The sequence below is a fragment of the Microcebus murinus genome, chromosome 8 (genome assembly GCF_040939455.1).
Source record: "Microcebus murinus isolate Inina chromosome 8, M.murinus_Inina_mat1.0, whole genome shotgun sequence".
Taxonomy (NCBI): Eukaryota; Metazoa; Chordata; class Mammalia; order Primates; family Cheirogaleidae; genus Microcebus; species Microcebus murinus.
Genome location: NC_134111.1, coordinates 103,420,764 through 103,445,837, shown reverse-complemented (window position 1 = coordinate 103,445,837; position 25,074 = coordinate 103,420,764). Strand labels below are relative to the sequence as shown.

Here is a 25,074-nt window from a genome sequence, read left to right as displayed (position 1 = left end):
AGTCCATCAAAGCAGCATCAGTCCTGGGAGGACGACTAACCAGAGTGCCAGGGAGGGAGGGCACCAGACTGGGATGGCCCGGGTGGCATCCGGCAGTAGGGTAAATGAAAACATGTGGGCTGTCAATCACCGTAAACACGGAGCGGCATCTGCAGGTGATCTGCAGTGAGGTGATGGGGACAGCCTGGGACCAGGCTTTACTGCCGTAGGCATTAAAGAATCTTTAGCCAACCTGGAAACACGTTGAGGGCATGAAGGCGGGGGCGCCCTAAGTGCGGCTAAAATGTGGCTTGGGAAGCTGTGCGCACAGGCAGTACTGCGCACTTCTCCAAGGTGGCCCAGAGTCCCTGCAGCGTGGCGTGAATTCATTAACCCCAGTGTCACTGGGACTGGGCTGGGAGGCGAAGGGGCTTCAGGAGGAAAGTTCAGATGGTTTGTAAGCCTGACGGCTGTCACTATCCACACACCTTCCCCTCGAATGCAGTCTGGACAGTCAGTAATTGCATCAACACGTTCCCTTCCTGGTGCTGGCCAGTCCCCCCACACACACACATTTGCTGTCTGAGTCACATGCCGTCTTTCCCACGGATTCCTGCATCCCCAGCTCATTTCTGGCCCTCCCCTCTGCCTCGGTTTACCTTCCACTCTGCCCAGGTCAGCGAGGCCAGTCCCTCATTCTGGCACACCCGCGCTCTGCTCTTGGCGTCACCGACCGTCCATGCCCAGTGTCCACCCAGCGAGGGCTCAGAGTTGCTTCTACAGCTACACAAAAGACAGCACGAGGAAGTAGAAATTTAAAGCATGATTTTAAAATAGTGGAAACACAGGCCAGAATGTCCTCACATATGAAGTGTTCAAACGGAATCCAAGTGACCACAGAAAGGGAAAGCGAGGCCCCTCCCCAGTCACCCACACCCCTGCAAACCTCCCGGGCAGGGCAGCACCTCGCCGCCGGCTGCCTGGTGCTCAGCGAGGCCTGTGCAGACACCGGAAGCGGCACACGCCACAGGCAGGGACCGCACCTCCCACCTCCGGTGCCCCTGCCCCTGCCACGCAGCTCAGATGCTCTGCGCGTGTGTGTGTGTGAATGAATGAATGGGTGGTCCTTCTCAGGTTGGTAAACTGAGACACAACAGCTGAAAACAACAGCAGCTGGTTTTCCCTTGCAGTTCTCCCTGCAGGGAAACAACGTCCAAAGCTTCCAGGGGCCATTTGGGCAGATCGCAGTAGTGACCCAGGCACACCAGGACACAAACAGGTTTCAGCTGTTGAACCTCGTGTCCCGAGAACCTCGCTCTGACAGAGACTGTTTGACAGTGTTTCTCTGGAGAATACAAAGATCAAATCCGCAAATGCACACGGTGGAGAAGGCTTCAGTCGTTTGCTAGAAAGAACCTCCCGGAGCTGGAAGAAGCACAAATCGACGGAAATTTGTCTCCGTTCCGTAATTGACACAAAACAAAAACCCACAGTGATATTGAGTGGGACTGAAGAGCCCTCTGCTGGCCACTGCGGCAAACCATCCTGCAGGACTGCTGGAAAGTTCAATTATGAATTAATTACACTTAATTGCCCATGACCTCAGACTGTCTGTGGGTAATTTAAATGAAGCCTTTCCATAGCTAAATGAAAATTAAAAGAGCAAAGGATACCATTTTTCATTAGCAAATTGGCAAAGGGTTATTTATTGTCAATCACTGTCGAGGAGAAAAGCGTGGAAAACCCGGCCCCTCATTCATCTCCGGAGGGAGCGTAAACGGACAGCACCTCGGGGGGCGCGTGTGGCCACGCGTGTCAGAACGTGGAGAGAGTCGGGGCCCTTCAACCTGGAAGCTTCTCTCTGGCCGGGTCGCTCTAAGGAAATTCTCAGCCACGTGCCCAAAGTGTCCAGCTAACTACTCGTTGGTGCAGGAAAGGCGGAAACCATCTAAATGTTCAAAACCGGGAAGTAGAAGCGTAAGTCATGGTGCTTCGTGTTACAGTGACGTTGGAAAGTGAATTTCCTATTAAGTGAGCAAAGCCGCGCGTAAAGCTGAGCCTGCGGAACAATCCCACGTTCGTATCTGTGGATGCCCAAAGGGTCTGTAACGACACGAAATGTTTGACCATTGATTCTAGATGGAGGGAGAAAAGCTGTCGTTGATGCCGTCTGTATATTCTGAATTTTTACTAAGAATGCTGCTTTTCCGCTGAGTGTGAGAAGAGACCTTATCCCAGTGGACATCTCTCGTCTCACCTGCGCACCCTCCGACTGGTGCCAGGAAGCCCTTCTCCCTCCAAGGTCGTCCTCCCCCACTGCCCTCCCATCCCAACCTCCTCCAGTCTCCTCCCTGCCCTGGCCCCGCCCTGGAGCACACCTGCTGCCCAGAGCTCACCATCTGCCCATCTTTCTGAAAGAATGCTCCCTGTCACTGGCCTCTGTCCCCTCCACTCCCTGCCAAGGCCCCCAGTGACCTCCGCATTACCAAACCTCTGGCCAGGTCTGGCCACAGCTGGCCGCTCCCCCACTGGCTTCAGTGTGGCGCTCTCTCGGGGGCCCCATCTGTACAAGGGGAGACGCCGTGGGGCGTGCTTGTCACAGCACCTGGCGCATGGCCAGTGAGGGTGGATGTGGTGTCATGGAAGTCAAAACAGTTTGCACACCAATGCTGGTTGTTTATATCATCATCAAAGAACACTCTTGGGAAACGTCTTCTGTTGTGTTTGATAGTAATTGAGCCCTTCCAAGCCCCATCATCCCCACAGCCCTGTGTGGCCCCAGAGCAGGTGACCGTCCCGGGAAAGGCATTCCGTCGCAGCGTGCGTGTAAAACACAGGAAGCCTGGCATTCCCCCAGGAGCTGTGAAGGAGCAGACAGTCATCAACTCTCACGTGCAGCAGGATGCTGTGGCCAACGTTGCAAAACAACCTAGATCAGGTGCTAGCCATACGACTGTCGTCTCAAAATTATTCCAAGCTAGAAAGAATCCTACGTTTCGAGTCCAACTGCGTAGCTTACTTGGTTAAAAGCAGGCGAGGAGAGGAACGCCGACATACTTGGCACTCGCATCTGCGAATCCCGTTAGGAGACGCTGGGCTGAGAAAATAGAGGCCCAGTGGAAACCGCGGAAAAGCCGTGGGTGCCAAGTGGACACGGGAGAGGCCTGATCCGCCGCAGTGGCAGACACGCACCCGAGCTGAGACCACAGACGGCCCTGTGTGTGAAAATTGATTTTCCATCGCTTTCAGTTCTAAAGCTAAGTTTTTAAGAGACACTGAAAAGAATAAGGTTTTGCCTTTGTTATTACAAATTATCATTTCTCTAAGCTTAAAACATTTCACGCACAGCATCTCATGTTCCTATTTGCTTTGGAGGCTGGAAGCGGGGAAGCTTTCGACTTAAACTCAAAACAGCTTTGAGCGAACAGTAGTCCCCGGGCCGCCCTCCGGCGCCTGAGCTCGATCGCGGCTGCAGTGCTGGGTCCCACCGGGAGGAAGTCGGGGCTGACGCTAAGGAGACGAGGGAATGGGGGCCTCGTCGGGGTTGAGAGGGGCTAGGTGGTGCAGAGAATGGACTCTGGGCTTGGTGGGAGTGGGGGTGCGGTGGGGGCGGCTCCAAGGCTCCAGCTTGGGTGGGAGGGTTCACATGGGCAACCTGCAGGAGATGAGACGGGGGGAGGGGAGGGGAGCGCAGCCTTGGCTTTGCTGGGTTCTCAGGCATTCAGGACAGACACCACGTAAGGACAGGAAACTCTGGGGAGGATGCGGCCCAGAGGTCCGGACGGGACTTTGGGCATCACCAGCACGTGGAAGCCACCAGAGTGGAGGGGCTCAGTCTGAAGGCTCCATTGAGAAGGTGCCGAGAAACCAGGATGGGGTCCTGGGAACCCCCGTCTAGGCCAAGCTGCAGGTGTGGGTGTCCAAGCAGGCTCACAGTAGGAACCTGTGCTTCCGGACAGCCTTCTGACCCTGGCTGTACCTCAGCATCAGCCAGGGCTTCAAACACTGCTGATGCCCCGACTGCTTGCTGTGGTTCCTGGGGCCACTTGCCTTCACCTCGGTCCTTCGACAGAATCTCCAGGGCTGGGACCCCAACATCATAGTTGTCAAAGCTCCCCGGGACCCTAATGAGAGCCACTGAACTGCTGGGGAAGGAAAGAGCCTGCTTCCTCATCTGGGCGGTCCAAGGCCCCCTCCTTACTCACCTGCTGCCATCCCACACACAGCAGTCCCTTGTCTTCTGAGCACGTGTTGTCGCCAACACTACCTGCTACCATTGCCCTCTGGCTGGGCTGCGTTTCGCTGGGTTTCCCGGTTGCAGGTGACCCTGCAGGGACAGGCCCACCTGTCCCTCTTCCTGTGCTCGCCACTCCTGCAGAGGTTGGCGCCAGCCGCGGTCGGCATGGATCGGCTCCATGAACGAAGCGAGCTCCATCCCAAGGCCCTGCATTTCCTCTTGGATTTCTCCCACCTGGACTCCTCCTGGAAGCCGTGGGAAATGCACCCCAGCCAGGGGGAACAGAACCAGGCAGTGTCGTTTCTCCAAATTCCAGGACGCGTGCTTGGGGACTGGAGATTTGAATCCATTACTGCCAAGTCCGATTAAATTTATTAGTCTTTTCCTCTGGTGATCTAAAACCAGGAAAGAGTCCATATTCTGGTGCCCAAAAATAAACCCCCAATGGCAAGCTGAAATAAGGCACCCACAAATGCAGGCCACCTGCGAATTCGCCGGGACTAGGGGTGAAAGGTCTGGTGCGCAGGTCTGGTGTCAGGAAGGAAGAGATGTCCCAGGAAGGAAGAGGGCAAGGCCTTTGGGATCCAAAGATAAGGGTTTGGGTCTTAACTCAGCCACTTTCTCGTCTCTCGGGGCCTTGGTCCTGTCACCTCTGGAGCAGAGGCACGGGGCGGGCCCTCACACGTGTGGGAAGAGCAGACGGAGAAGCCACGGCTATGGCCTCCGCTCCCAGCACAGGCTCTGTGGCCATCAGCCTGGCCTCGAGTCCTGCTTCGGCCACTGTGCAGCTGTGTGACCAGGCCCTCGCTTAATGTCTCTGGCCTCCCCATCTGTAAACCTGGGTGATGATAACGGTGCCCACTCCATAGGGCTGAGATGAGGATGCACAAGTTATCACTCGCACCTGAAGCCCTCGGGGAGCAGGTGGTGCTGGGTGTGTGCTGGCCCGACCCCGTGTAACGCCAGGTGCAGTGCAGGTGCCAATGCCTGGCACACGCCTGCCCACCGCCAACTGCTCTGATCACTCCCCACGCCTGGGGTTTAAAATTTGGGGTTCTTGATTCTTAAACTCCATGGCTCTGGGTCTAAAACATAACACCTAGTGAGCAGGGCGTGGCTGCCACTGTTTGCTCTCTGAACGTCCTTGTGTGTGGGGACTGTGAACGCAGCCAGCAGGTGTGGGGCCAGCAGAAGGATCGAGTTCAGGCAGCGTCCGCTTTCGTCTTTGAAGGTGCGTAATCTGCGCGACAGCCCAACCCGCCTCTCCACACGGAACACGGGCAACGGCAGGGCCGCAGCGTTCCCGGGGACGTGCCCGCCGCTCGCTGAATGCCTGTCTTGGTTTAAAATCATGCCTGCTGCCTTGACGATGTTTCAAAAAATGTAAAAATTAAGAGTACATAGCACTGCATCGCTTTCCTCTGTCACGGTTTCACACAGAGCACAGATTGTTGCAGGAACACCTGAACCGTGCTATCATGGGGGCGCTCTGGAGAGATTGTTAGGGGTGTGGCAGTTATTCCTGGGCCCACGGTAAGTCCCAGCCCGGCTCTGCCGCGAGGCCCTGCTCGCCCGGAGGGGCTCGGAGCCGCTGTCGGGGGGGAGCGGCAGCCACAAAGGCACAGCCAAACCCAGACCAACAAACAGCGTCTGGCGCCCCTTGTGCCCAAACAGTTTCCCTCGAGGTAAGCAAACTCGAATCGACCTGGGGACGGCGAGAGGCTGCAGTTAACACTCGCTGCTCGGTTCCCCATTCAGCAGAGAACTACGGCTTCTCTCAGGCCAAACCGAGTGGAGGCCCAGGGTCCCAGAGCAGAGTGTTTGTCCTCGAGCCGAGTCCCGCCCATCAGGACAGGCCTCGGAGCAGACAGGGGCCAAGGCTAGGCCCACCTTGCCATGGAGGGGGCCGGGTCAGGGCAGGCGCTGGCTGCAGAATCCATTGATGCCCATGTTCCGCGGAGCCCGTGGCCGGGTGGCAGCACTGCCACCCTCGGGACCCCTCGCGGGAGCCTCGGTCCTGCGTCAGATGGGCACCCGAGGGGAAATGCGTTCACAGCCAATGCTCTCTTCTCCGCAGGTGGCTCGGGAGCTCCAGCCCTCCGTGGTGTGGATCGAAGACACAGAAAAAACCTTTTACAAGAAAGTCCCCCATGCGGAAAAGATGGTGAGGGGTCTCCGTCGTTCCTTACTTTGGCCTTTTCTGCCCTCCAAGGGGGGTCCTTACCAGGGAGGGAGGAAACATCGGGGCTTTGAAACCTCCTGCGTGGTCTCTCTCTGCGCTGAGCCCTTGTCTGTATTTGAAAGGATCCAGTGGCCTGATTTTATGAGGCATAATTTAGAAGAAAATGAAAGAAAGTGCGGAAGAAGGGGGATTTTCCACCCAAACATAAGGTTCGAGGGTGAGAATCAGTTTTTAGAGAACTCTGCTCAGTTAAAGCAAGCAGCACACACTGGAGTTATTATTAGGAGTTTCTATTGTTCGTAGTAATAAATAGCAAAAGGCCTGAAATTTATGAACAAAGACCGTCAACAGAACTGCTAAGTATGTGGCAGCCGGAGCCTCCGGGGACCCGGCCGCAGCGCTTCCTTCCTCCTTTTCTCTCCTTTCAATGGCCCCCACTCCCCCGCACTTCCCCCCACAAATCACCAGCAAATTTCCCACAAGTTAAAAAAAAATTGCAGATACACATGATTGTTATTCCACATCAATTTGCACCAAAGCAAATAGTGGTTAACTGTGAATTTCTGATTAAATTCATAAGGATTTTAATCACTTTTGATCCTTATGTATTATACATCATTTTTAGCAGGTAGAGATGATTTGGATAGAGCATGAAAGCTCAATCTTTTCTTCCCCAAATGAGCCTTGATTGCCCTGTCATTTCAGAAACTCTTAAAGAGGACTCATTTATTGTTTAATCTGGGACTCTGGCGGCTAGCGCCCTCTGCTGGCGACGTAGCCTCACTGACACAAGCAAAGACGTCCGCGCATACGTGCATGACGGATGGATGGCAGGAACGACAGGACCCTAACCCAGCCCATAGGCGTGAAGGGAAATGTGGGTGGTGGTTAATCCACGGTGTCCCACACCTCAAGTCATCGAAGTTTGGCTCAATGGGCAGGGGCTACTCCCTCTCCCGCCAGACATCAGCATGGATGGTGGGGAGACCCTGGCCTGGGACTCAACGTAGCTGGCTGTGTGACTTTGAGTAATGATCGAACCTCTCTGGGCCTCCACTTCCTTAGCTATCAAACTAAAAAGTCCCAGCCAGAGCAGCCTCTGCGTCACGAAGCCTCCCTCAAGTTCTCTCCCGTAACGCCCTCAAGCTGTCGGTTCGGCGTCAGCACCGAGACAGCCGTCTGCTCGCCTCACCCCTGCGTCCCTGGAGAACAGGAGGATAAGAGTGCTCTCTTGCAAGAGCCAGAGGAGCACTGGGAAGAACCGGGGGGCGGGGGCCAGAGAGAGCTGGTGGCGGGAACGAAACGTGGTCTCAGGGCTTTAAACCTCCTGCAGGGAAGGAAGGGCCAGGAGCCCGGCAGAGGAGGGAGATGAAAGCAGGTCAGTGGGCGGTGTCACCAGAACACTCGAAATCAGCCCTACTTTCTGGCACAGAGGCATGCTCTCGGCACCATCCCAGATGCCCACAAATACCGTACACGACTAGGCTTGTTCCTGTAGGCGGGGAAGGCCTTGGCGGCCTGCACGGCTCGGACCTTTCCTCTGTTCTCTTCTGCACTGGGAGAGTCTGTCGTCTGTCTCTGGGCTGAGCTGCCTTGAAGACCAGGAATCAGGCGCTGGGATCAGCCCCCAGGGAATACAGCAGAAGGCTCCCTGGGTCCCTAAACATCCACAAGGCTGGCCAGGGACCTGAGCCAACCAAGCCCAGACAGAGCGGCAAGAGGCACAAACATCCCACCCGGCGTCCCAGCCCCCACATGTGCATGGCCGGGCTCCACCCAGGAACCCGGGTCTCCAGCCAGCCCCACGCCGTGCACTGATCCATCGCTGGCCCTGCACCCTAGAGCCCAGGGGCCACAGCAGGAACCTGCGCCCTGGGTGTGCATGGGCCAGCTCTGTGCTCCTGCCCAGCCTCCAAGACTTCTGAGTCTCACCCACGTTCCTCAGCCACAGGGCCCTGGGTAGTCACGGGCAGTGGACATCCACGTTCTGAAGGTGATGACCAAAAGCCAACGGCGGCAGCTGCATGGGCAGGTGAGAGGAAGCAGGAGGCGTCACAGCCAGCCCTCATTGTATCACTCAGCCACCTGGGGTGCTCAGCATCTTTTCTCACACCTGCCCCATTCACTGTCCCAAAGACTCCCCGGTCTCAAAGTCACTGAGGCACAGAGAAGAATGTCCACCTGCAAAGACACAATGAGGCCAGGGTGTTCCACCAGCTCCAGCCACAATACAAACAGCAGGGCTGCTCCCACCCTGGGGTGGCTGCCTGCTGATCTGTGGGGCTCCGGGAAGGCCCCTTGGAAATCCACAGTGACCAGTTCCACCCTCCAGCGCCTCTGCCTTTGGGTTAAGGGTCCTCCCTTGGTGAAAAGCATGAAGCTCACCCAGTCAAAAGCAACGAGGCAACGGAGAAGGCCAGGGTGGCCATGACAGCTCCTGTGCACAAAGCCTGCATCAGGAGCTGAGCTTCCTGGGTGCAGGGACACTAGGCCCTGGCCCCTAGGACCCTGGTGGCAGGGGTGGGGAGGGACTGATCGAACACCCTTTTCCCATGCACAATACACATGTCAGGGAAACTCCAGCAGCCCTGGGAGGAAGGCATTGTTTTCTCTGTCTCACGGAAGAGGACAAAGGCTCCAGGAGTGCGCACAGCTGGTCAGGGCTCGTGCTGGGATGCCGAGTCCCGTCTGTGTGGATGCAGCGGCCAGACCCTTCTCCCCGCCCGGCTGCCGTGCCAAGGCTGGAAGGCACTGAGGGCGAGCCGCCAGCTTACCCGGAAGGTCAGCCCTCCTGGCACACTGAAACTACACCTCGCCACGTGCAAGCCCGCCTCAACCCCAGGGCCACCCTAAGCCTCATCCCGAAAGCTGTCTCCGGGCCGTCCTGTCTTGGAACCATATGTGCACCGCTCCAGACTCCTCCATGTGCCTGCCCACACTCCCATTCCCCTCATTGTCCTCAGCAACCCCCAAGGAGCCCTAATCCCTCCAGAATGGCAGCAACGTCCAAACCCCGGCCACTCTTACAAACACAGCCTGCCCTGGACGACGCCTGGGCAGCCCCTCCCCTTCTCCTCCTCCCAGGCGGGGAGCGGTCGTCTTCTCCCACCCGCCGCTGGAAGGCGGCCGGTCAGCTGTTTGTGCGTGAGGTGAAGGCAGCAGAGAATGAGGCGAAGCAGTCTGCTCCTGCGTTTTCTGCACCATTACCCTTTGTTACTTCATCTAGCGAGCGCCTTCCCGGACACCACGGTTCCCGCCACAAGGGAACGGCATGCTCTGGCTGCGGCGGTTGTTTTGTGGCACCAACTGCAGAACAGCAAAGTGAAATTGCTGTGTGGATGCTAGCCACTAATTGGAAATTGCCCACAGTAATACGGTTGTGAGGGGCTGGCAGGCCCGGCGGTTAGGGCGGCAGTTGCGGAGGCTGCCAGGTGAGGGGGGCATGTTTGCTGGCATGGTCAATGAGTGTACAGGCCCCACGCATAATGGGCAGCTCCGAACTGGAACGGGTGGCCAGAGTGCAGGGGAGCTCCTGACTGAATGGACACATCTCTTGTTCCCATCCCCTACTAGTGGGACTGTACCCCGCCATCAGCAAGGATGTCGCTCTGGATGCAGCCCAGGACCAACAATTGTTATCCAACAGACTAATTAATTTCAGATGTCCCTGCCATTTCAGGACATGCAGGTAATAGTATCATCTCCTGCCTTAGGGCAGGTACCACATTGCCATCGCCTTGGCAACTGGATTGCTACGGATGGTCTCAAGCCATCTAAGCATGTCTCTACCCCATGGAGTCTCCGTCTCTGTCCTCACCGGCACCCTCAGATCAGCCCTTCTTCCACCCGTCTTTGGGCAGCTCTCATGTTCCCCCCGACACATCCCAGTCACCCCCACCACCTGCTTTGTTCTCCATCAAGCTTCCTCCTCACCATCACTGTCACCAGTCACTCCTCGACACCACCATCAAATTGCCGCCCTCACCACTCCATAGAAATGGTTCTCACAAGGTTCTTCTTTGACACAAAAGAAGTATAAGACTTCTCTGAAAACTAAAAAACATTGTTGAAAAAATTTAAAGAAAACCTAAATAAATGGAAAGTCATTTCATATTCATAGGTTGAAAGATTTAATATTGTTAAGATAAATCAAAATATTGATTTATAGATTCAATGCAATCTCCATCAAAATTCCAGCAGGCTTATTTGCAGAAATTAATAAGCTGATCCTAAAGTTCATGTGGAAATTCAAGGGATCCAGCCAAGACAATCCTCAAATGAAAAAACAAAGTTGGAAGACTCACATTTCCTAATTTCACTTCCCAACTTACTACAAAGCTACAGCAATCAAGACAGTGTGGTAAGGGCATAAGTAGAGAAATATAGATCAGCGGAATAGATTTGAGAGTCCAGAAATAAACCCTTACACTTATAGTCAATTTTGACAATGGTGCCATGACAATTCAATGAAGAAAAATAGTCTTTTCAACAACTGGTGCTGGGAAAATAGGATAGCCACCTGCAAAAGAATTAAATTGGACCCCTACCTCACACCAAACACAAAAATCAACCCATAATGTATCAAAGATCTAAACTTAAGAGCTAAAATGATAAAACTCTTAAAAATATCAGCATAAATCTTTGTAACTTTGGATCATGCAATAGCTTCTTAGATATGACACCAAAAGCCCAAGCAACAAAAGAACAATTAAATTGCACCTCATCAAAATTAGAAACTTTTTGGCTACAAAGGACACCATCAAGAAAGCGAAAAAACCCACAGAATGGGAGAAAATATTTGCAAGCCATGTACTGATAAGGGACTTGTATCTAGAATGTATAAAGAACTCTTACAACTCAATAATAAAGAGACAAATAACCCAACTTGTAAAATGGGCCAACAATCTGAATATACATTTTTCTAAAGACAACATACACAAATGACCAATAAGCACATGAATAGATGCAGAACCTCATTAGCCCTTAGCCAAATGGTAGCAAAAATGGCCAAGATTGTGCTGGGACATCTCCATGGAGGCTCCCACCAGCACCCCTGGAGTCCCGACCCCTCTTCCCACACTTCCTCTTCCGTTGTCTGTGCCAGCTTAGGTTAATTTAAAACCAGTCTGTTGCCCATGGCAACGTGGCCAGCTCTGACTCCCACGGCTGGAAGTCATCCTCCCTAGGGTACCAAATGGAGAGCCTGTCCTAGCTTTCTCCTCTCCCTCATTAGTGCTGAGATTACACTGAAATCATACAGGTTCAAACCATTTCCAGACTGCTCCAGGGAGAGGAGTTTCGCAACCTTGTGTAACCAGGTATGTGTCAGACATGACGTCCGGGCCGAGGTTCCTCACTGTCACAGCCGTCAGCAAAGGAAACCTTGGTTCACCTTCCATGCCACTCAGGAAAACGGAGCACCGCAAACTAATTATAAGTCCCAGCGAGCTTCCTTCCGCTTGGGACTCAGCCACTATTTCCCATTCTCAGGGTCAAGGTGCTCAAATGTCCAGTCAGGTGCTTCCTTCCTTCCCACTCTCCAAATCTGGATGCCAGAGGTTGAGGAAAGGAAATGCCGACAATTATAAATGACCCGGTCAAAGTCGGAAGCACATTCCAAGACTCGTCCCAGGACAGACTTGAAGAAATTGTGTTTTCTGGAGCTTTGAAATCACTTTAACAAATGTATGCCGAAGCACATTCTATTTCTAAGAGTAGATTTTTTTTTAGTTTGTCATTCCTTTTTCTGTATGTGGGCCAATTTTTTTCTCCTCTCCCTTTCTACCAGAATGAACCTAAACGCCTGAAAAAACAGCTTCCGAAAATCCTCAAACTCCTGAAACCAGATGACAGGATTCTGATTGTGGGGACAACACAGCGTCCTTTTGATGCCGAAATCCAATCATTCTGCAAAGTTTACCAAAAAATTATTTTGGTTCCCAGACCGGACTATGCTTCCAGATATGGCAAGTACCCCAGCCCCTTCCCACGTGTGGTAGCTGAGCCTGGGTCGTCTGTTGTTTGCTTGCCGGCGTGTGAGACTGGGTGACTGTCGTGACCCAGGGAGCATCAGATGAGTCGAGTGGAGCCTGTGCCCTGCCAGGGGGCACACACCTGGACCCGATAGGGAGCACATGCCAGAAACGTGAACCCCTGGCCACAGGAGGGAAGCCATGTGTCTTTGTTCTGCTGTTAACGTATTTCTCTTTGCCCAAGACAAAAGGAAAGTAGATGGAGATTATTATTTTTGACCCTGATGGTGACAAAATTGTGGGTGCTAATTTCTCTTTTGGCAGGTAGGTTAGGATCACTCATCTCGCACCCGTGGTGATGGTGTCTTTCCCATAGAGCACCATTTCTTTTTACAGGGTTGGTTTCTTCCCGCCAGTCTCGAAGTCCAGCTGCACGTTGACTTACTTAAAATAAATATGAAATACGAACATTTACTTTTTCAACTCTTTCTTCTTGAACAGACAGATTCAAAATCCACTTCTTTTGAAGCATATTTTTAAATGGGAACAATACAAAAAAGTGTTTCTGAGGCAGCACAATGAAATCGGAAAATCCACAAGATTGGGGGGTCTCAGGAGACCTGGCTTAGAGTCCCAGTTCTGCCCCCTAATCGCCGATGACCTGGACAAGTCAGTCGACTTGAGCCTCCGTGTTCTCCCCTGTGAAGTGGGAGAGCCGTCTGCACTGTAGGGCTGCTGTGACCCTCTTCCACGGTGGTTAGCAGAGCACCCAGCCCCACGGTGGCACCAGGAGCACGTGGGTGTGGTTGGCACAGGCAGGGCGAGGGAGAGGAGTTGGCAGTTGGAGGAGGAGGGGAAGTAGGATGGGGTGAGTGGCAAAGGCAGCTGGTGGTGGCACTGGTGGCTGTTTCTGTCCTCTATTACCGTGGGAAAGCCTCCCTAGCAGCTCAGAACAAGTTACTCCCTCCCGTGGTTCCGAGGCTGATGGGCTCAGCTGGGGCATTCTCCCCGAGGTATCTCAAGGCGTCAGAGTTAAATGTCCGTCGGGGCCTGAGTGGTCTGGACAGTGTGCACACCTAAGACGGCTCACCTGTGTTACCAGAGCTGCTGGCCATCAGTGGACTCAGCTGGGCCATTCCACATGGCTTTCCACACGGCAGCAGTTCCCATGGGGGTCCGCACATGGCAGGTCTCATAGCACACGTTTCAGGAGGTTGGGGCAGTAGCTGACCCAGCCTCACAAGTCACACAGAGCCACTGTCACTACACTCTACTGGCTAGGTAGAAACCACAGGGCCAGGCCAGATCTGAGAGCACCACACATGGGTGTGGCTTGTAGAAGGGCATCCTTAGCACCGCGGTGGTGGCAGATTTGGTGTTGACAGGGTGACGGTGCTCTCAGTGTTAGAGATGGTGGAGGGGGCACGGTGTGTGCTAGTGGAGGTGACCGTGGATATGCAGTCTGGTGGAGGTAACAGTGGCAGTGGTGGCAGTGTGGGGTGACCCTAGGGAGGTGGCATCTCTGGTGCCAACATTGGCAGTGTGCGTAGCAGTGCCAGGGAGGCTGGTGGTGGGCAGTGGTTGTGTGGCAATAACGGAGATGCTGGTGGTCACAGTGGCAGTAGGAGGTGCTGGTGGCAGCAGTGGTCAGCATTAATGGTAACCGCGCAATGATTAGGTCAGACTCAGTCTCCATTAATCCTTCTCCAGTCACATGAGCACCATCAAAACAGAGGGGATGTATGGTCTACCTGGTTGTCCTGAAGCTCCTGAGCAATTTTATTTGCTGAAAGAACGACCCTCTACTTCCCATGTATGCTAGACCACTAGCTTATTAGCTGCTCTGTGTGCAGTGTGTGCTTATTTCTGTCTTGATAAATGGTGATCCTGGCTTCATAAGTCAATGTTATACACAAAGTACCAGAAGACTTTGGGCCCGGCCATTTCTCCACCCATCTAGTGGCTTCTCCATCCTTTAGGGCCTCAAAACCCCCACCAGGTCCTTTGCATCCAGCCAACATCAGCAGAAGGGAGGAGGCCAGGGCGGAGGACGTCACAGGGGATTTTAAGGACTAGACCCGCAAGAGGCCACCATTTCTTCTGCCTGTATCGCAGTGGCCAGAATGAGTCCCATGGCCCCGCTGAGGGTCAAGGGGCAGGGACGTCCAGCCAGGAAGGGAGACGACATAGAGACAGGGGAGCAGAGACAGGCGCACGGCAGTCTCAGCCCTAGTGTCTGCCATTCGTGCCCGGTGGTCCACACTGCCGGCTCTCCCAGAGCTATTCCTCTCACCTCTCGTGCTCACTACTTTTTTCTTTTCCTCTTTTTTCTTTTTTTTTTTTTTGTATTATATATATTTTGAAGCCACCTTAATGGGATAAAGTAGGGTATTATTAATTTGAAGAGGCTAGAATGTTATTCTTGCCTTTGGATTGAATGGTTTCTATTGTTTGACAAAACTATAGGCCCTTTAAAAATGAAGCTATTGATGTATAGCACGGGCAGTTTTGCTCTTTTGATAAAATGCCAGGCATCCCTCAGGATTCAGATCACATCCAGGCTCCTACCTGAGTCTCCTTGCAGCACCGTCATGGGAGAAGCAGGACAGGAGGTGCCCCCTCACCTGCGGGCAGATGACAGACCCGCATAAAGCACTTCTGCGGGGCACAGGGCCGTGTCCACTAAGCCTCACGCCTCTCATATTTCTCCCTCCATGAGCGATTTGCTCAGGCCGCCATTCCCGCCGACACCGTAAACACTGGCCAGCGTTTCCTCCAGTGACCTTGAAGTTTTCACGGCCACAGCGGCCGGGGCATCCGTCTTAAAGAAAGACTGTTCTGTCGTTGCAGTGATGGAAAGTAGTCTCTTCCAGCCCATAAAGCATGGGCTGCGAATCTGTAACGTGGCCCGTTGCTCGGCCATCTGTCTGCCAGCAGCGAGCGCCCAAGGTGTGGGGGACACGCACAGTCCCACTTCTCAAATTCCCCCAGGCAGGTGGGGAAGAAACGGCACTGAGACGCCAAGAGGGACCGGCTGAGGAACAGTCCCCAAATACAGTTCAGTGTCTCCTTCCTCGCCCCACATCAAGCTGTCTCTGCAAAGGAAATGCACCCCCCCCCCAGGCTGCCCAATGCCTGTCTGGTCCCCGGAGTCCCTTAGGGTTTCCTTCTCACTGCGTTTCTAATGCTTGCCCCTGGGGTCTGTTCCACTTAAAAGCCTGTTTATCCAATGTCCCCCTCCCCCCACCCCCGTATCTGGGCGGACCCAGCGTCAGGTCCAATGGGACCACATCATATCTCCAGATTTAACCTGGAATTTTAGGATTCAGGGGGTCAGAAGCTCACTCAAATCACATTATTCACCTCCTGGGCTTTTGTAAAACCCCAAATAAAAATGAATTTTGAGATACTACATCATCTTGAGCATGAGCCAGGACGGAACCAATCGGGAATGTCAAAAGCAGATGAAGGGAAGCCAAAGACCACGTTCGTTGTTGTCAAAAGAAGGGAAAGAGCATGTAAATTAGTCTGAAAAAAATGAGGAGCCTTTTGCACCCAAGAGAGGAAAGTAAAATATAGCACTCGGCCCTGAGATGCCTCTCTGCCTTCAGCACCCGCAGGTCCCCAGCCTCGGTCCTCACCACCACGGCCATGGCCAGACCCCAGGACTGCTCTGTGTGCTCTGCCCACCCGCCACCCCTTCCCCCACCCCAACAGACACGGCCTCCTGCTGGGCGTCCAGCGTGTCAACCGAGCCCAGCGCACTGAGCTTCGCTGCGCACCTGACCCCCTCAGGCCCCGAGCAGCTCTCTGACCATCGAGAACATGAATGGCAGCTTTGGGAAAGCAGTGGAAACCAATCTTTGAAAGGCTCGTAGCTGGAGCCCACGGCCACGAGAAGGAGTCGGGCTGGTTCTCGTTCCTGTCCTCTGCATCTCAGGACGACTGTCCCCCGTGCCTGGGACTGCCTCACAGAGCTCTCTTGTAAGGGAGTATTTTTCCACTCCCTTCCTAATAGTAGCATAACTGCGAACTAGCATGACTAAGCAACTCAAGAGTGACCTTTGACTAGACTTCAATCTTGTGCGTAACTGCAAAACAGCATGACTAAGCAACTACAGAGTAACAGGTGCCTAGACCAGGAGCTCGTGCAGACTTTGTAACCATTTGCTTCTGTAACGTATAAAAGCCTCCATGCTCACAGACCCCATTTTGCTCAGAATTTGGAGACAAGACCCCTTTGAGCCTGCCAGAGTAATAAAAGCCTGTTTTGCAGTACTTTCGTGTGGTTCTCGGTTTGTTTCCCGGTCTTGTTTGCTGTTACACTCTTACTGCACCTCCATTAAAAAGTGCTGATCTTTGGCAAGTAATCAATGATTTGTATATTTTGAGGACTCTCAACCAAAATTCTACATGAATACCAAGTATCATGCCTTTTAAATGGTCAACAGGGTGTTTACATGTACACACTATACCAGAGTAATTGTACCCGATCACCGGTGAATCTTGAATTTACAGAGTTTGCGCCTATTAGAAGGTTGGGTGATTTAGGCACGAAACTTCCGAGACTGTGATTGTTGTAGCGTAGCAGGGAGGCGGGGAGAGAGCTCCTGTCCATTGCTGGGGATGCTTGGCCCTCACCGCTGGACCGCTGGCCGTTCCATGGCTAGGAATTTTGCGCAGACCTGCCCAGGGCAGAGCTGTCCTGAGCTTCCAGCCTGCGGTGTCTATCTAAGCTTCGGAGGCCCCACCTGTGACCCTCGATAAAACCTGTTCCCTTCTCAGCTTCCAGACTCAGCACTCAGACCTGCTGGTACTTTTTTAGATATTGTAAATTTGGACAGAAGACATGCCAGGTTTCAAGTGATGACGTTGTCTAGTTGTTGCTCTTTGTCATTTTTACCATGGTTGTATTTTCCGATTTCTGACTCTACGGCAGTTGCATTTAGATGAGGATAATCCTCACCTGTTACGATCTGTCTTTGCACGAACATGCTTGGAAATATTCCATAGGGTATTTTTTGTTATCTTTTATAATTGATGTTTTACTGAGGGTTGGGAAACCTCATCGCACGATGGAATGAAGGATAATCGTAGTAATAATTGTAATAACAACAGTAATTCAGCTACAGAAAAGAAAGCACCCATCACATGTTAGGATGGTGTTCTTCCAGGATACACTGTTGTATATACTGTTGTACACACTCACAGCACCACTGAGACGTAAATCTTCCTCCTATTTTACAACTAAGACTCATCTGGGCTCGGGCTTAAATAAACTTGCCCAGGAAGTAGCAGAGTAGATCCAGGGCTTTAGACTAAGCTTTAGGCCAGCTTGGGGTCCCCATGGCACTTGTTGGTCTCCCTGCAGATCTCCAAACCCTTGGTGCCTGATCTTCCACAGCTCAGAGAATCTGCAGGCCCCATGGTACAACTTAACCCCTCCCACCCAGGGACAAGGACCCCTACCAAAGAGGACAGAGGAGGTGAACTGGTAGAATAGCGCATGGCCCCAAATCCAGACTCTCTGATGTGGGCCATAGTTTTATTTCTTTACAGTAAATAGAGCTTTTCATTTTAGCTACCATTTTTGGATCAATGTATGTGGATGATGTAGTCTTTTAACAGACCCAGAATTAACCCCTTGCCAGACCTGGCAATGCTCAGATCAAATAGTAATGGCCATTTTTTTAAAAACTGTTTGAAATATCCGTCAAATAAGGTCAAAATGCTCAAGAGACGTTTGACCAGATCATCCCAGTGCTGGGACTGACGACCTCTAGGGCTGAGACGGGTGGTCGTGGGAGCGCCCATCCCCTCCTCGCTGTCTGGATACCATCAAGCTACGGCGAACCTCAGCATTGCCCTGAAGCGCTCTTGACAGGCGCTCTGTAGAGAATGCACATGGTTCTTCAAACGTAGTGTTATTTCAAATATTGCACAAGAGTTCGTTCTATCTCTAACTCATCAGGAATTATTTCGTAATTCATTTTCACAGCATCCCTGTGTTGTAGTTGAAATCTCTCATTTACCCATGTCCTGCAAACACAGAGAACCGCCAGGCACCCATCTGACGGATTTTAGTCAACCGCTGCGTGTTTACAGTTGTTGAGGGACAGAATGGGGTGACAGCGCGCAGTTAATACGACGTACAGCGCAGTGTCTTACACCCAGAAGCACCGGACTTGGCCACAGCTAATGGAAACCGGAATGTGCTTTCTAGTTCTAGATACTAAAATTATATAAGAAATGAGCTTCATAACTAAAATAGAATAAGTTAAACTGCTCATCAAAATTCTTTGGAAAACACAATATTCTAATGAGCAGAGATGCCATCTACACCCTGTGTGATTTCTGATCTTAAAAGATTTTAAACGTCTTTACAGGCACCCCATCAAAGCCATCCTGACTGTGGTTTAATTGTTTTCCTTGTTAATTTGCAGAGACTTTCAGATCTACACATCTCAGGGTCATTGATACGTGTGTCTTATGGTCGAAGATTCCCCCAGAGGAAAGCATTTAGTTATCTGGCTCTCTGCTCATTTGAATTACAAATAAATTGGCGTAAACTTCCTGTGCATCCCTTCTTGATGAGATGTGCGCGGCCCTGTACCGAGAGTTACACTAACATTTCTCTCTCCGCGGTAACCCTTGTTCTCTGTATCTTTTCTGCCTCTTTGGATGCAACAGTTTTGTGGAAACAAATCATTCAGCGCCATGGAGGAATCCTTTCTAAGACCTTGAATGTCAGCTGCCTGGCAAAGATCACCGATGGCTTCACCCAAGGACACATCGTCGAAGTGGTTAAGGATGTGCTCACAGATCGGAGAATCCGGCAGCAGACTTACAAACCACTCACCGCAGCCGAGTTCACTGAGGCGATAACCGGCATGAGTCCAGTGTACAAAGAGGAAGAAGAGAGCTTCAAGGTAAGGAATGCCTGGTGGCCAAACCTTAGCAGCAAACCCTCGTCACATCTCCCCCTCCCTCTGGTCTCCTGGGTGTCATGACTTTGAACTCTGCCATATATGATGAGATCTGGAAGCTCGATATGTTTGGATCACAAAATCTTTTGAGCTGTAGCAGTAAAGCATATGTCTTTCACATTTTAGGAAAATCATGATTTGTGACCTTACAGATTATTAACAGCTAAACTGCAGAACTGAGTAGCAGCTTCAAAACCACTGGGTCCAAACACACATGTACACACAGGATCTTGTCATGGTTTTTACTTCATATTTCATACTGTAGAACAAGTTTTGCGTAGCTAAAACCATTCCCTAACTAGTATATTTCAAGCCGATGCTGTTTTTGTCCCGTATTTGCCATGATACACTTCATTTTTCAGTTTTCAGTTCCATTTGCAATAGGAAACCATAGAGAGAATTCACCAAAAGTTAGTTTTCCAATTTTTGAATACATTTGACATAGTCACAGAAATTTTTAGATCTTTAGGAAACTTTGAGAATCATCTCTTCCAACCCTGTCTCTTATAGGAGGGCACAAAGTCACTGAGAATCACGGCTTCATCCATTCACATAGCTGGCCCGGGGCACAGTGGAGCCCTAGGCCTCGATGCCCAGGGCAGTGGGCCCTCCTCAAACTCTATCTGCTCTTCTCTAAATCAAAATAAATGCAGCGATGTCCTCTTTCTGAAGGTAGTTTCCTTGGCCAACTCCAAAGGCAAGGGAGGAAAATGACATCCGCGTGGTTGAAGCCACCGTAGCATTGGCCATCACCAGGAGCGGGACTGAAATTCTCATTCAAGCCTCTTGTCTCTGGGTGCTGCTTAGAATTAGGAAAATTTCCTATACAGCGTATCGTTTTTCTGCCACATCTAAAAACTGTGGCTCTGTCCCGGTTTGCCCCCAATGCTTCAGTGGAAGGTGGAGACTAGTCATAATAATGATTCCAGCAATAATGGTCCAGCACCAGGGTTGGCAAACTTTTACCATAAAGGTCCAAAGAGGAAATATTTCAGGTTTTGAGGGCCCTGCAGTCTCTCAACTATTCAACTCTATATCACGACACAAAAGCATCCATTACAATATATAAATGAATGAGTATGGCTGGGTTCCAATAAAACTTTATTGGAAAAAGCAAGCAACAGGCCCAGTTTGGCCCATCAGCCATATTTTGCTGGCCCCTGCTCTGGAAAAACTGAAAAAACTATTTTTAACTCCAGCTGAATTGTTGCTAAGCATCTGGATCAATAATCTTGTTAACTATTTAAATCTTGTTCAACATCATTGCAAATATTTTTCCTCTTCAAGTGATGTATCACATTTTTCCTGAAATTCCCAACTTTTTTCTCCTTGCTAAAAATCTTAATTTTCATCCTTATTTTGAGAACTTAGACTTAGGATGTTAAAACCTATGCGTTCTCTTAGCTGGGTTTTTAACTTTCCAAAGTGATCTCTGGGAGTTTTCTCTATTGTAGGTGCTGGGGGTCTGCTATACTGTTCAGGAGGAGGACACGCCACCATTGTGTGGCCGGGGATGAGAAAGCGTGTGCTTTTCACACCCGTTCTTGGTGTGTCCGACCCTTTATTCATTTTTTAAGGACACTGAATCATTTTCCCACCGTTACCTTTCCCCGCAGGCCACGCCTGCTTCCATCACAGCCCCAGCGCTGGCCCCAGGTGGGTGGTCCATCGGTTTGTTTAGGGACACATTTATTGAGCAGGAGGACACATGGAGCGACACCATCTCACTCTCGAACAGTGCGACTGATTCGGTTGCTGTAGTTGCTTGTAATGGGGCAAACCCTGAGAAATGTCACCTAACTGCATTTTCAACAACGTATCAGACTAAGATCTTGCCGATTCTTCAGACACATTCCACACTCCTCCATGGGCGTGATAGAGAAAATAGTCAACTAGAGTAATGATAAAAATGGTTAAAATGTTAGCTAATACTTACTGACTGCTTATTATGTGCCTGCCACTATTCACTCATCCACACCTCACGGTCTCCCTATTTCGCAAGTGAGGAAACAAGAGATATGGGGAGGTGTGCTAGGCAGGATAATGGCCCCTCGAAGACATCTGCACCCGAATCTCTGGAAGCTGTAAATACGTCACGGCACATGGCAAAGAGGAAGTGAGGCTGCAGATGGAGTGAGGTTGCAATCAGCCGACCTGAACAAGGAGTGCCCTCGGTTATCCTGGTCAGTCAGTGTGGTCATGAAAAGTGGAAGAGAGACTCTGAAGAGAGAACCGGAGAGAGCAGCACGAGAAAGACTCATTCCTACCCCAGGTAGCCCAGGTCCCCACCTGAAGATGCACCAGGGACCACAGCCAGAAAAGCATGTGGTCTCTGGAAGCTGCAGGAGACAAGAGGACAGACTCCCACTGGAGCCTCCGGAGAGGAACACGCTGCAGACACCTGCACGTTAGCCCAGTGAAACCTGTTTCAGACGTCCCGCCTGCAGAACTAGAGGATAATAAACGTGCTATTTTAAGCTACTAAGTTTGTGGTCATTTGCCACAGCAGCAATAAAATAAACAATACAAGAGGCAAGGTAACTTGTTGCAGGTCATGCGGCTGAAAAAGTAGCAGAGCTGAAATTTATACCTTACTCAGCAGCCAGCTTTATTAACTATGTTCTATACCGTGCCTGGATAAATTAGGAGTTTATCACCGTAAGTACCTGGACACCTTACCTTACATTACAAACAGAGCCAAGGCTAAAAGGAGGAAGAGAAAAATCCCTAAGTGCTAGAAATAAAGTTACCACCCGTTTGACAATACAATCGGTTGCAATCAATCACTGAGTTCTGGGTTGGTATTTCTGCCATATTGTCAGCAGTATCTCTGTCCCAGTATTTGAACGGCCACCTATTGTTCACACGTGGCCACCAGTCCAGCTCCTGGTGACCATGTGTGAGTCGTGGGGACCATGCACATTACAAAGAAGACCCCCATCAAGACACAAGCCACCCGGGAAACAAGTGGCTTAGTGGGGAAGGATTGTAGGTGAGATTTAGCCTGCGATTCCCTGCAAATGCTAAGCCCTGAGGGAGGAGTTTCATTTCGAATCGTGCAGAAATACAGGTGGGAACCCCAGTGGGAAAGAGTTTGTGTTAAACATACATTAAACGCCCAAAGGACAGCGGCTTCCAGCCCCTTCCTTATGAGCAGGCTCTTCTTTATTTTTAAGAGTGTTCCGGGGAACTCATGCCATTCTGACCCTTTCCCGAACTCTGTTTCATTTCAGAGCTGGTATGCCAAAACCCCTCTGGGGAAAAAGCGAGCCTTGGCCTTAACGGGAGACACCACAGAAAAGGCAAAGGATAAAGGGAAAAAGAAAGAGAAGAAGGGGAAAAAGAAGAGAAAGTAGTGGCTTTCTGAGGACCACGGTTGGGTCTCCCTGGGGGCAGACGGCCGTAGCTCTCCAGAGACGGACTCAGCGCTGCCCGGTGGAGCCCGGGCAGGAGGAACAGAAATGTGCAGCGGCGACGCGCGGACTCACCCCCACTGCGTGTGCCGGGTCACGCCGGCGAGCCTGGCACCGTGCCCGTGTCGTAACAATCGTTTCTGTCGCTTAATCTACGTCAAGTTTCTATATAACTGAAACCCACAACCTTTCCAAGTTGGCTGCTTCATCTCACCGGTACTCGTTGTCGGATTTAAGATGTGAGCGAGACTATTCTAATTTGACGACTATTAAGTCATGACTATATTATCGGTACACTAGCTTCTTACTAATCCATAGACACTGTATAGTATCTTGCACACATTTTAATAAATTAATTATTTGCTGTAGTAATATATTCTATGTAATAGATAAGGCTCTTGTCCTTGAACTGACTTAGTAATTTGGTTGATGGAACTGAAACAAAAAATCTTAAAAATGAACTATTCCAACATCCTAATCTTGAAGGGGAAATAACTGAAGCCCAGGGTCGCCCAGCCCACACGTGGGACGCTGGCCCTGAGCTCCTTGGCCCCGTCCAGCGTTCCCTGCAGGCGCTGAAACCCCGGCCAGCCCTGGCTGGCTGAAGCCATGGTGATGCAAAATTGGGGCAAATGTACCTGGAAGAGGAAGCCTAAGTGAAGAAGTAAAAAATGGTAACTAAGAAAAAGACTAAAGAGTAGAAAATGGTCAAAAGAGAAATTCGAACGTTGTAAGAACAGGAAAGGCAATTGGTGGAGGACAGCAAGGAACCCACGTGCGGACCGTGGTGAGAACACAATCAGAGGAAGCAGACACTCAGGACAGAATTTTAAGAGTCCCTGACAGTTTGGGGTGACACCACAGAAATTCACAAGCTCTCTCACGCCACAGTCCAGGTTTGATCTCCAAGTCTCCCCAGAATTCCCAGTAGCTTGGATCACTGATGCCCAGGAAAGCTGGTGGTTTCCAGGTGTCTTCTGGCCACCCACGTGTCCCCCTACCCTGGTGTCTGTGCACAGTCGGCGGGCACAAATTAGGACAAAAAGATGGTCACAGGCTGATGAGCCCTGAGCTCCCCAGCAGGGAGTGCCCGAATCTGTCCTCCCAAACACACGCGGCTGCCTTCTCAGCGTCCTTGCGGAGACCTGCCTTCTCATCCCAGAGGAACCCGTGTCCGCAGACGTCGGGCCTGGCCTCCACTTACCCACTTCGGCCAACGTCTGACCAGAGCCCAGTGTGGCCTGAGAGATGGCAGACTGCCCCGCCCTGACCTCCGGAGACAGCCATGTCTCCACGACGGTTCCACCGAGATCCCTTCACACGTCCGGGAAGCAGACCCTGGCTTGCGACCCAAGAAGACAACTTCAAGGCTGTGGGATTTGGTGTTCGTTGCAAAGTAACAGGATCTGCACTGTAAAGAAATGACAATCGTGAGGGTGAAAGCAAACAAATTTTTAAAATGCCATTTAACTTGGACTTCGTTTAATGACAAACACACTTTTTCAGAATTCATGCAAATTTATGTTACTAAAGTTTAAAAATAATAATTGAATGACGGAAACTTGATATACACACTTTAAAGCAGCAGTCCCCAACGTTTTTGGCACCAGGGACCAGTTTCATGGAAGACAGTTTTCCACGGATGGGGGTGGCACGGAGCTCCGGCGGTGGCGCGGGCGGTGGGGGGCTCGCCTACCACTCCCCTCGGCTCACCTCCGCTGTGTGGCGGGTTCCTTGGGTGGGGGCAGAGCTCAGGCATGCCCCTGTCCAGTGTTCCTGACAAGCCACGGACCGGACCGGTCCACAGCCCGGGGAATGGGGACCACAGCTTTAGACCACTACCCAATGATAGAAGGTTCTAGATCTGTGCTCTCCTAATGGGAGTAACCAATAGTCACACGCGCCTACCAAGCACTTGAAATGTGGCTAGTGCAACTGAAGAACTGAGTTTTAATGTTATTCAATGTTGATTTCATCTTAAACAGCCACGCGTGGCTGCTGTGCCTAATGCATCGGACCCCGCAGCTTTAGAGTGACTCGAGTCTTACCATTAATCGGTAAAGATGGCCTACCTCTCCTTTCGACGTGCTCGCTCCTCTCCTCCTAGCACACAGACACGGAGACATAACTTCCACCGGCCACTCTGTTTTCTCCCGGACGATGACTTCCTGCCCTTCCCAGTGCCAGGTTTGGGCGCTTGTCCCTCGGGGTGCCTGGGCCCCTTCTGCACCGTGGCTGCCTCCGCCAGCCCTGCTCCTGGCTGCAGATGCACCGTGTCTTGCACACTGCCCACAGACCGAACCCC

General features: G+C 51.5%; 1 protein-coding gene across 2 annotated transcripts in view; it reads left to right on the top strand.

The window, feature by feature from the left end:
* DRC11 (dynein regulatory complex subunit 11) overlaps nucleotides 1–24,406 on the top strand; it is a 149,919-nt gene extending 125,513 nt beyond the window's left edge. The window contains exons 15-18 of one of the 2 annotated variants that reach the window (XM_076006077.1): nucleotides 6,294–6,380; nucleotides 12,187–12,364; nucleotides 19,061–19,299; nucleotides 22,590–24,406. In XM_076006077.1, the coding sequence (XP_075862192.1) occupies nucleotides 6,294–6,380; nucleotides 12,187–12,364; nucleotides 19,061–19,299; nucleotides 22,590–22,712 (627 nt within the window). In that variant the 3' untranslated portion in view covers nucleotides 22,713–24,406. The remainder of the gene's footprint in view (nucleotides 1–6,293; nucleotides 6,381–12,186; nucleotides 12,365–19,060; nucleotides 19,300–22,589) is intronic. The other variant, XM_012754502.3, reaches the window with a different exon arrangement.
* Nucleotides 24,407–25,074: the final 668 nt, after the last annotated feature.